General features: G+C 41.8%; 1 protein-coding gene across 1 annotated transcript in view; it reads left to right on the top strand.

The window, feature by feature from the left end:
• Positions 1 to 12,916, top strand: part of LOC126458643 (cilia- and flagella-associated protein 57) — a 196,663-nt gene that overhangs the window by 20,215 nt on the left and 163,532 nt on the right. Inside the window, exon 4 of the mRNA XM_050095810.1 lies at positions 2,008 to 2,275. Coding sequence (XP_049951767.1) covers positions 2,008 to 2,275 — 268 coding nt within the window. The remainder of the gene's footprint in view (positions 1 to 2,007; positions 2,276 to 12,916) is intronic.

Genomic DNA, 12,916 nt, shown 5'->3' on the forward strand with positions numbered 1-12,916 from the left:
TTCTCTTGACGCTTCACCACAGAGTAACAGCTTTTACCAGCATGGCGCCTTAACTGTAGGTCAATACGGCAGTGCGACAGACAACACCGAGCGCGGAAGGACGTTTTGGCTCCTCAAAGTCCAGCTGAAGCTTTCGGGTGGCTGGTCAACCAGAGGACCAGAGGCCTATTCGAATATTCGTATCTAGTAAAACACAGTCGACTTAGAAGAGTTGAACTTATTTTTATGACCTATGTAAAGGGAATTTTTGCAGCAGGTTCTGAAGGAGCCACTATGTGTTTTTACCGTCAGTTTTAGTCACAGGAATATCTCTATGCGTGCAGGTGGGCCTTGCTAACGGAATTGCCTCCGTTTCAGTTAAAGCGCCATGTGGACGATTATTTGTAGCTTGATAATACGTATTGTGCCACAAAAATCGGGGAAATACCTCTAACGAATATCATTGCGCCATCGTCATGTCAAGGCCACGCAGCGAATATACATATAATTAATGTTCCAATTGCCGCACTTAATAACTCATGAAGCTTTTCAATTAATTTTTATCTTTGATGACGCCTTCTACTATATTTTACGTGTTTTTTTTTTATCTTTGTTGCGAGTACGGCTCCACAAGGAGATGTCAATTACTTAGAAGTTGGCCAAAAATTAAAAAAAATAAACGTCGCTATCATATTGCATAAACTTTAGTTTCTTATTTAACTGCTATAACATTTTACTTTGTACATAGAATAGGAGCAGAGAACCATATTTGGGATTGTACTGCTGTCTAAAATAACAGAGGAAATGAAATACACCGCCTGACAAAAAATCCGAAGCCCACGGAAGGGAAGAGGAAACGAAATGACCTTCACGGCTCGAGATGAAATGTGATGTTATTTTAGTGATTACAATATCGAGTCAAATTTACAAAGAACTTGGCATGAGCCCTCTTATCAATATGACGTCGCGCCCCGTCGGGCGTGGATGCATCCACTGGTTCGGATGGGAAGACTGTCATAAAGCCGTTGTGTACTCTAGTGAGGCAAGCCGGACTCACGACTGCTGGAAGTTTGCACCGGGATGGTGCTGACGTCCGAGCTGGGGACAGATCTGGCGATCTTGCTGGTCACGACAGTAATACAACACTGTCGCACGAGAGGTAATACACGAGGACGCAGCATGTCCGTAAAGTACAGTTGTGTCCTCAGAGTTCCCCCAGTCAGCACCAGCAGTCACCTGAAGTCATGACCGATGGCTCCCTGCACCAGGAGCGACGCGGCTGCACCTCTCCAAAGCATTGGAAGAATGGGACCGCTGCCAAGTCGCCGTCACACTCGCCGACGATGGTCATCTGCGATAGTGCATTCATCGCTGAACACAGTGCGAACCCATTCATCAGCCGTCCTTGCCTATTGGTCACAGCACCACTTCACATACAGCCGTTTGTGTTGTGGTGTTCATGGCACAATATATGCACGGGTCGGTAACTGCTGCTGTTTTCCGATATGGGCGTCCACAGAGGATCCAGGAGGGCCAGGGTATGGGGGATTACCATTGCCTCTCTTTCGCACTTGACGACGAGTATGCCGGACGTCACGTTCCCACTCAGCCCAATACCGTACCACTTTCACATCCGAATGCCCCACAAATGTGAATATTGCACGATTTGACCAGCCGACCAAATAGAGACTACATTGAGGCCCCTTTCAAACACTGTCATGTTCTGATAACGCTGTCTAACTAAAGTATGCGGCAGCTCCGTGTTCACGCAACATCGCCCACTGTTTAGGCCCTTCTGTGCCTTACCAGTTCTGGTAACACAACTAAACACGAACAACAGTAACGCACTTTGGTTGCTATTCTAGCTGTGACAGAGAATTGCCACTCTAATCAATTACTCACCGATGGTGAGTAGCTATACGAAGCTGACATTGACATCCGACCATCTGGATGCTTCACTTTTCTGTCAGGCAGTGTATCTATCACGTATTTTCCGTTTTTTTGCGAATTGAAAAATTTCTTTTTCAGAACGATGGCAGCTATTGTGTATCAAACAGACGAACGTTATATTTCGGTGTATGATTTGACAACATTGAAGCAAAAAAAAGTAATCTGTGTTTCTCCTGACATTCCTGGCAAGGAAATTGTTGTTGCCTGTTTCACATTTGATTTAAAGTTCTTAATGGTAATTCTTGGAAAGCCTCAGTGGATGCTACTGTGTTATGAGTTACAAACGGGAGATCTAAAGTCCTCAACACAAGCAATTAATGAAGATGGAACAGGAGAAGTCTATCAGGTCAGTGATTTCATCTTACATAAAACTGTAATCTAAAAACTGTGTTGATGAATAACGGTATTTACAAGTCCTGAAATTTGTGCTGACAGGGTTCGTTCTGTCACCGTCACTACTCCTTCTTGACTCTCTGACAGCAATGCTCCCATAAATATGTGGTACTGTGTGCAGTGTAAAACCATATTTAATTTTAGACGTCGGTTCTAATGGACATTTAGGACCGATGATTGCAAAAATAATATATTTGCTCTTTATGTTTCAAAAGGCAGTTTTTACGATAAAACTAAAAATAGCAACGTTGTCCCTTGACTAGAGAAATGAATATTTGACTTTTGTTCCACCGGTGCCTCCCGTAGTGAGAAAAATTAATGTTACAATGAGTACAAAATGATATGTGAAGTGGAATTCTTGTCAGAAAAATTGAAAATTCAACTGGATATGGCGAATTGTGAACAAATTCGCGCTTATAACTTTTCAGTAACACAAATATGTTCTGAACGTTCCACAAAAATATTGATTACAAAAGGCTTTATACATATTCTCCCATAAGAGTTGCTACACTACTACATATTTATGGAGCATAAAAACACACAAAAAAATTACTTAAAATTCCGATATATTTTGCTAGTCTGAAGTATTAATCCTGTAAAAATTATACTTAAGGTGAGAGAAAGAAAAATGAAATGATCGTACGGCATTGTTGGCCGGGAGACCCCATGCGGGGTGTTCGGCCGCCAAGCATGCAATTAACAGTGAAGATGGCAAATCATTTTCTGTAATCTTAATATTTTTGATACAGAATCAACAAGAACACAGAAATGCGGTGTTATCATGTTGGCCAATTTGGGTCCTTAACGTTTATCCTGTTACTTATCTTACCCTGCATATGAGAAGGATTACCTGCAAATTTCTTTCACTAGTTCCCTCCGAAATTTGACATTCAGTAAATCTGAATTACAGTAAAGGGAATTATTAATGTATTTTTGCTAGGTTTATAAGCGTTTAATAATTCATTTGCTAAGCGCGCTCTCCAAAAAGACACTCGGTACGGTGAGTGTTGGAAGTAACAGATTCGACAAAAGTCACATGACGATGCTCGACTTTGGACCGATATTCACTTGTTTCAGGTGACTACGAACCTCAGCCTGGCGCACACTGGCACTGTAGGCACCTTTCTCTGTTATCTTTGGTGAACTGAGCTTTGTTGCATGTGCTGTTAGCTATACGTGTCCACGGCCAGTTTAAGGACCGAGCCACAAGAGAGGCCGGTTAGGACGCCAAGCGGAGGAGGCGCCTAGTATAAAATTAGTATACAGAATGTGTCGTAATTAATAGTAAAAACTTACGCGGGTCAAAGTATTAGATAAAAGATGCAAACAGATAAGTGTGAATTTGTTGTTAAAAGCCACCACTTACTTCAGCATCAGTTCTCCTCAGTGGAGATATATTTGAAACGTAGAGTTTTAGACTCAGTCCCCATCCAGTTGGGCTACCTCAATAAGAAATGTAATACTCCTTCAGCACGCCACATGTGCTGCACACTGGTATCTGCTAAAGGAGATTCTCCACGTGACGTCTCTGCAGTAGATAACGAATTTTTTCTGCATTTACCTATCGACGGCGTATTTTGAAGAAGCACACATTTTATCTGAGTGTAACACTTGTCAGTGGTACTCTTTGGGAGAGCCGAATAGATGCCTTTGAGCCTCTTAGATAAAACGATGAACTAATGCAAAATTCTGTTTATAAAAGTAGCGAAGATTACAAAACAGGTGCTTTTGAAAGAAAAAGTGCCACTGGTATTCTTGCACAGTTCTGACAAGGCTGAAAGTATATGGTTAACAAAAGCAAATATGTACGAATAAACAAGAGTCCGCAAACGAGTCTTGACTGTGTGGGCAGCAGCCACCACTGACTTCAAAATAAAATATTGTCCTGGTTAGTATTTTTGACATTAATGTAGACATCATATTTCTTGCACTGACTCTGCCGTTGTGTAGTAAGGACAAGATAACAATACGTTAATGGAGTCCCAAGGACAGTTTAACTGTGAAAAACTGATGAAGGAATTGCTACACACAGTGTCTTACGATTACCGGTATATTAAAATTCCGTGAATGAGCAACCTTAATTTTCTTGTTATCGGATCTTTACTTTGTGCGTAAAATTAATTTTTCACCTGCTCCATAGGAGTATGACCTTATAAATTTTTTAAAATTTTAAAAATTATACTTACTTCTGAAAACTCATGAGTGATAACATACGACGAACTCTTGTAGAAAGAGGTCCTTTCGAAGTACCTCATAACGGTCATATCACACTTTCTTGGAGTACTCCGGAAATTACCTTTACATCTGTCGATTTTGTTTAGTCAAGAGCGACGTGTTGAGTTCTGTATGCAAAGAAGTCATGAATTCAGTCGCAAATCTGCTCTGATACCTGACAAGCTCGTATTTTTTTCATTAAACAGTAGTAGGAGACGGTGTCAAATGCCTTTCTGAAGTCAAGGAACAGGGCATCAACCTGAGCGCAATTGCCTACGGCGCTGTGGATATCATGGAGGAAGAGAGCGAGTTCAGTTTCACAGGACCTTTGTTTGCGGAATCCATGTTGATTTTTGTAGAGGAGATTTTCCTTATCCAAGAAGGTTCTTGAGTATAAAACATGTTCCATAATTCTACAACAGATTAAGGTCATAATTCTTGAGCATAAAACATGTTTCATAATTCTACAACAGATTGACGTCAACGATGTAGGTCTGTAATTGTGTGCATCTGGCCTACGGTATTTCTTAAAAACGGGAACTACCTGCGGTTGCTTCCAGTCGCTAGGTACCCTCGTTGCTCAAACGATATACAATAAATTACTGGTGGAGGGGGAGCAAGTTCTTTCGCATAATATTTGCAGAATCTTATAGGTATCTTAGCTGGTGCTGACGCCTTTCCACTACTGAATGACTGTAGTTGTTTTTCTATTCCGGGATCGATTACCTCAATATCTGCCATTTCGATGTTCGTACGACGTTTGAAAGGAGGGACAGTGCTACGATCTTCCGCGGTGAAGCAACTTCGGAAGACGGAATTCAGTATTTGGGCCTTCTCTCTATTATCTTCTATTTCGGTGACAGTATGGTTCATATGTTCAAATGTATGTGAATTCCTAAGGAACCAAACTGCTGAGGTCAATGGTCCCTAAACTTACACACTGCTTAAACTAACCTAAACTAGCGTATGCTAAGAACAACACACACACATCCATGCCCGAGGAAGGGCTCGAACCTTCGGTGGGAGGGGCTGCGCAATCCGTGACATGGCGCCTCAAACCACGTGGCCACACCGCGCGTCGCCAGTATTGTCACTGAGTGAGTAAATAGATGCTTTTGACCACTTAATGGTTTTACATGCGACCAAAACCTCTTAGGGTTTTTACTCAGATCGGTTGACAAAGTTTTACTTTCAAAGTCATTGAACGCTTCTCTCATTGCTCTCCTTACGCGCGTTTCCGTTTCGTTCAGCTAGGTTTTTACTTCTCTTGAATCTGAGACGAAGTTCTCTTTGTTTATGTAGCAGTTTTCCTTAAGAAGTTACTCGGTACAAATTTGTCTTGGGCATTTTGCACGATGCCTTTGAATTTTTTCCATTTTTACTCCACATCTTCGTCGTCATGCTGACTGCTCAGATACTCTGAAATTTAGTAAAAATATCTTCCTACTTTTCTTAACATTCCTTGTAACACCCGTTGTAATAGATGCCTTGTGATCACTGATACCTTTCTCTACATTAACTGACTCGATAACTTCAGGTCTGTTTGTTGCCAGGAGATCTAAGATGTTACCCTCACGAGTTAGTTCTCTATCTGCTCAAAGTAATTTTCGTACAAGACATCCAGAACAATGTCACACGAATCCCTGATAGAATGACACTCCCAGTCTATACCTGGCAAGTTGATGTCACCTCCTATTTACAAAGGAAGAATCAGGAAAGTTACTAACGATATTCTGCAAGTTCTGTCTGAAGACTGGAGGTCCTGACCCAGACGGTCTAGAAAAGCATCCGATTACCATTTTTGACCGATCTTTGGTACTTAACTTCACCCAGATTAATTCACAATCAAAATCCGCGATAACCTCGCTAGATTTTATCGAAGTCTTTGCTGCAGTAAACACTCTGTCGTCATTGGCGACTAACCTATTCCTACGGTAAATACAGCAATCTGAACTTAGGATTTCGTTGTCATTAACGTCCAAGTTCAACCAACTTTCTGTCCGTAATACTGATAACCTTCAGTAAGCCATACTAATTCTTGAACCTTTCCTTGGATGCTCCTGCAGTTTTCTAAAATCATATTAACCTTTTCTATCTCCGATCTGCGGTATTGCGGCTAATTTATCAGGCAAATAGTCTTTGCTCACAAGGGAGGGTTGCACGCCGCGTGTACTCCGCTACCCTAGTAACCGCTTCCTGTCGTATAGTGCACACCAGACCTATTAAATGAAACCATACAGATCTGCAACCGATAGCGGAGGTCGAGAAATTCGCATCCGATACCGTCGCAGAGTGGTCTCAGTCTCTGATTCAGACGCTTTACTCTGCTCCAAACCAGAGGACCGCGATCAACCATGGGTACGATGTTACAAATAGACAGCTTAACCTGCACCCCGCGTGCGATACTAGTTGCCTTCACCAAATCAGTGATCCGCCGAAAGGAGCCGAGGATGCCCTCAGAACCCAAGCACCAGGCGTCATTCGTGCCGACATGTGCCACTACATGCAGCCGGTTGCACCCAGTGCGCTCGGTAGCAGCTGGCAGCAAAGATACCGAGTGCACACTGCCATTTCCCGCCGTGCTTGCTATTTCCCTGAGGGGCTCCATCACCCGTCTAACATTGGAGATCCCGGTGATACGCATACCCACTCTCTGCTCTTGTCCGGTCTGGACAGGAAATCGGTGGCTGGGCCAATAGGAGAAGCATCTCATGCTGGCTGAGAATTATCAACACCTCGTACCTGTCGTTAAGACGTAGGGAGCCAGCCGCACGGCGTGCTCCCTCTGTCGCCTTCCGCCCACTGACACGTGACCCACCACCGTCTGCCACCCACTCTGGAGTGAGGACGGGCTGGTTAGATGTTGCGTATCGGAAGCTGCAGTGACATACAGGTCACCAGGGGATTCCAGTGGCACCAGACGTGTTGCAGGTCTCGTCTCCAGCGCTCGTAAGTCACCACAACTTTGAGCACTGGCCAGAAGGCTGTCGACGGTAGCCAACGCTGCTTCCAGCTGTTTACGGACAGCAGCCAATTCTCCTTGTGTCCGCTGACAATACTTGTGCAGAGCGTATATGCACTAGTAAGAGATCTAGTATACCGACAAATGCGGTCAAATGGATCGCATTTGATGTCAGTAGTACATATCACCGACTCAGGTGACAGAGGGTGGAACTCCGTATAATGCCAGTCGGCTGTGTGCAGTGTTAGTGAGTGCGTACATGCCGTTACTGCAGATAGGAAACAGACGCCATGAGTGACAGCGAGCGTTGTATTCAGAAACCACGGCTGTGACAACGCCATGCGGAAAACAGTTATCATATGATGAAAGAGCAATCTCGGTGTATACGGGAAATGAGGCTCTCTGATCGTCAAATAGCCAAGAAGTTGAACCAATGAAGTACAGAGATTGATAATTTCGTGAGATGGGGCGTATGATATGGACAGAAAAGAAAATATGGGGAAAATAGAAAATAATCTGAGGCATAGAAACGATTACTGTCAGCCACAGGAAGGGCCACAAACCGTTATTCTTCTCAATTTGTTGCCGATTTACAGTTGCCAGTGACTGCCAGAAATGTACGGCAAATATTGTCACAATATTTTGCACTCAAGAAGTGGCTGTAGAAACCTGTTCTAACATTCAGACATAAAGAAGCTACTCTGAAAAGCATATGTCATGGACTTTAGAATGGGAAAAATTAATCTTCAGTGATGAGAAAAAATTTAATTTAGATTATCCAGATGGATTTTAATATTACTGGCATGACTTGAGAACAGAACAGCTGGTAAGAATGAGCAGAAATTTTGATGATAAAAGTGTTAAGATTTGGACAACCGTCTGCGTTAAAGGCAAATCACGCATTCCTTGACTGAACACTAGAATGAACTCTTACATGTAAGCTGACATGCTAGAGAGAGAAGTGATTAGAATGTATGAGAACGTAGGGGACGAATGTCTAATGTTTCAACAAAACAATACATCTGTGCATGTCTCTGCTACAACCAAAAACTGGTTTGAAGATAAAGGTGTTGATGTTTGCCTGGCCGGCACATACCCGGATTTGAAACTAAATCCTTGGTGAATATTTGGAAGGCGTGTTTATCGCAGTGGAAGGCATTTTGAGGCCGTATGAGAGCTGAAAAGAGCGATACGAGAATAGTTGGCGATAATTTCACTGCAAGAACCGCAAAACCTAACAAAATGAATGTCAAAGAGAATTTTTGAGGTAATAAGGCGAAACAGAGGTTGGACAAAGTACTGATAGTGCAACAACGCAACAGGCCAATGAGTATCTTTATACCAATTTTCATTTAGGAAATGCGAACAGCTTACTTTGTTACTCTGTGTTATGAAAGAGACGATGGAATTCCGTAATGATATTTTATGTTAGTTCGGTTCTGTGATGGAGAGGCCAACAGAGCAGAGCGGAACTGTGCGTAGGGCCGCTGCTCCAGCGCTGCGTCGCGCCCGGGTGTAGTCGGGCCTAAGGGCGGCGCGGCAGCAGGCAGGCTCGCTCGACTGCGTGAGTGGCAGACGCACAGACGGGCCGATCTGCAAGCTTCTTCAAACGATTTTAAAGAAATAACGCGAATCTCACAGTTTTATTCGTCAGCTTCCAGATGAACCGCTTATCATTTTGTTAATAGTCATAGATACTGTGATATTTCAAAATTAATCAATCTACTGCAAGATAATCGAATAGTTTGCTATGAAAAATAGAGGTCGCTATGAATTTGCGTTTGGTGCACGTTAGGTCATATGTACTACCAAATTTAGTTAACATATTGAGCCGTTCTTTAAACTTGGACTGGGATCAATTGCTCACTCCATTCTCGAAAAAATGGATGGTATATAGCGAGTCCGTTCCGTTCGTGCGCCCGGACGATAAAGCGAGAATGAAATACTCATAATAGCTTCGTATCTCATAAACAGTTTTAAATATGGAAACAAGATTTTGGCAAACGATAGTACGCAAAGAGGAGAGCATGTTTCCATATGGTAACCGTGTATAACTTCTTATCCAGTACGATATGCAGGTGACTACAGGTTTTACTCAGTGGATTAATGTACTTTTTAAGGGTTATCAACAGCTAGTGAAACGAGAACGGTTACAGGTTCCTAGAAAACGGAATTAAGTTTTCGAGGCATAGCTCTGACTTTCACAACAGGATTCATAATTATTGTAAGGATTACGGAGTCAAATGCCAAAGTGTTGTGGAATTGCCCTCAGTCACGACACATGACTGCCTTCTGAAGATGATGTTCTAAATACTGTAAATGATTTACAATACACAGAACTTTCCAAATCCAAAAATGGTTCAAATGGCTCTGAGCACTATGGGACTTAACTTCTGAGGTCATCAGTCCCCTAGAACTTAGAACTACTTAAACCTAACTAACCTAAGGAGATCACACACATCCATGCCCGAGGCAGGATTCGAACCTGCGACCGTAGCGGTCACGCGGTTCCAGACTGAAGCGCCTTTAACCGCACGGCCACACCGTCCGGCCTTTCCAAATCAAATCGGCGATGTTAACAGAAGACATATTCTTCTGAAATGCTCAGAAAATTCTGGTACAATGTTTACAACTATAAAACATTTTCATTTTTTCAATCATGCTACAAGCAGTTGCAAATCCTCACAGTAAATTCAATATAATCGGTGTCGGGTGATGTGGAAAGCGAAGGAACGATGGTAGATTTGATTCTTTTACTGTATTCTTCTAGTATAATTCAAGTAGAAGAGCTTAACATACCACCAGAGTTTCCAAAAACAAAGGCGTCCGGTGTGTTGCCTGTTGTGTTCATTGGAGATAACGCATATCCCTCGTTAAGGTACTTTATCAACTCTTACAGCCTATAAGTTTTAGATCCAGGAAAAGAATATTCCGGCAAACGCTTTTGCTGACCATGACGATCAACTGAATGTGCTTTAGGAATAATGAGAGCTAAGTGGAGCATATTTTGGAAGCCAATACAAACCTCACGAGAACTTGCTGAAGATACTGAAAATGTACATGTTCTCCGCAACAATGTCATTGACCTATTAGGATCCCTCAGCGTCGATCAGCAACACACAGTAGAAATCCAGCGTTCTATACAAGGCACTTACCTGACAGGACGAAACAAACATTAACACAGTTTTAAATGAAGCTGTCAAAACGAGGTGGTTTTGAAAACATTTTTTCACATAATAAAACACTATTTTCATGTGTTTGTCAGCCATGCTACTTCAACTTTATTATCTCGTATCTTTTCAAGAGAGCGAAAGAAATAATACATTAAGGCAATGTATTCTGTACTTGTAGTCTGTAATTCTGCTGCCACCTCTAGTTGTTTTTCTCGTTTCATAACGGATGACGAGTAAAAACAGCTGTTGTTAAGGCTCCCGCTGAAGCCACTTTCTCAACACTACGAAAAAGGAACGCAAGCGCCAGCAACATTAGTGACTAGAGTTGGACAACACGATTCTTTTTCCCGATTCGATTCTTACGATTCAATCTCACACTGTGAAATGATTCCTACGATTCGTTTACGATTCTTTCACGATTCATTCTAGTCTGCGATGGCACGATTCTTACGGAATGCAAAAAGTTCTACATCTTACTCACAGATGGCAGGACATGCCTGAAATTGTCAATGGGGTTAGAATCGAACTGTGTCATGATAAGATATGCCAGAAATAGTTTATTTATGAGTAAACATGCATATGACGTTACAAGTGTGATTCTCGATTTATACGTGTAATGCCTTAATTGATGAAGGTAATGTTTGATTTGGTTGCATCTATTGTTTTATTTCAGTATGACAGGAAAGAGGAGTCGATTTGTGCGAAAGGTGGTGCAAAATTACGTGGTATGCCAGTTTGGTTGTGTGGCTTGAACGTATCTGACTAGTCTTCTGTTTTATAGTAACAAAATCTAGCCGTGAGGCAGACGTGATTTGGCTCATATCATCCTACGTTTTTCTGTGCTAAGATGTCTTTCCAAGTCCACATCACCCTTGTAATTCATAACGCAGCTGACAGCCCTCCCACACAGCAAATTTAGCTTAACTTTCATTTCTTCTAAATACAAAGCATAGGTATTTTGCTTTTAATTTGTCTGAGAACATGCGGCAGTCACTACTATTTACGTGAGAAGACGACATACTTCTAAACAGTAGGATTCAATCGTATACAGCGACATTACTTCACTAAAATTTAATATGAATCTGAACACGATAACATTCGAAAACTCGAACTTGAAATTATTAATTAAAAAGCTTTTGTTTAAAGATAAACTTAAAAATCGGAATCGGTATCTAAATATAAAATTTTATCCAAACTGTTAAAGCCGTTCCCAAGAAACACGAAATTCGCGTTTTTATTTTAAAAATTCTTTTGTGTAAAATCGCGTGCTGTAAGGAAAGACATCTATATACAGATAAATATAAAAACCAAAACTTTAACTACATTCAATATGTACTAACAAAGTTTGACGAGATGGCGTTATAAAAACATGTGAATTAGCTTTTTTATAATATGAAATTGCGTTTTTACGAATGGAGCTATGTAGGATATATATATTGCAAAATTGACTTTTTACGAAAAAATGGAACTATGTAGGTGAACTCAAAAAGCAAAAACCAGTCTAAATACAAAATTTCATCCAAATCGTTAGGGCCGTTTTGGAGATACGCGAAATATAATACATAATCGTGTGTATAGAAGGTGTGTGTGTTTTGCATTGCATCTGCAACAAATAAAGAGGTACGTATTTATTCATCATACTTGGATTTCTTGATTTTAATCGTCTGTATTGGGAGCTGTGTACTCGCTGTATATCGTTTCTGTCATCACTAGTTCGTGTATTACTCGCGCAAACTAAGCTGACGTGGGCGCGGTGGTTGATGGTAGCGATAGTAAATGGGAAATGCCTTTACGCTCGTTCCCATCAGCCACCGCCAAGTGTCAGCTTGGTTTTCACGAGTAATATTACGGCCCACGAACTTCGTTTGTTCGTTCCGAGATTCCTTTGTTCACACGCATTCTCCACTTGACTGCAATCTTGCGGTCATAATCATTCGGCACGACTCGGCATGATTCGGAACTTGCCTTCGAAACATTGTGTACTACGAATCGATGAATCGTTGGATCTTGGAATCTTCACGACTCGGAAACACGCAATCGTTCTTACGATTCTTTTGAACGACGATTTGTCCGTATCACGATTCGATTCTTCAAATGAACGACTCATTCACGAATCGCCACAACTCTAGTAGTGACTCAGTTATGCTCACAAACAGCCAAATGCTCCCGGCATTGGCCGAATACAGCCAGACTCACTCAAATACTCTGGTCACCGCACACAGAAACAAACGCCACTTTAATCACA

Source organism: Schistocerca serialis, chromosome 2 (assembly GCF_023864345.2).
Source record: "Schistocerca serialis cubense isolate TAMUIC-IGC-003099 chromosome 2, iqSchSeri2.2, whole genome shotgun sequence".
Classification (NCBI taxonomy): Eukaryota; Metazoa; Arthropoda; class Insecta; order Orthoptera; family Acrididae; genus Schistocerca; species Schistocerca serialis.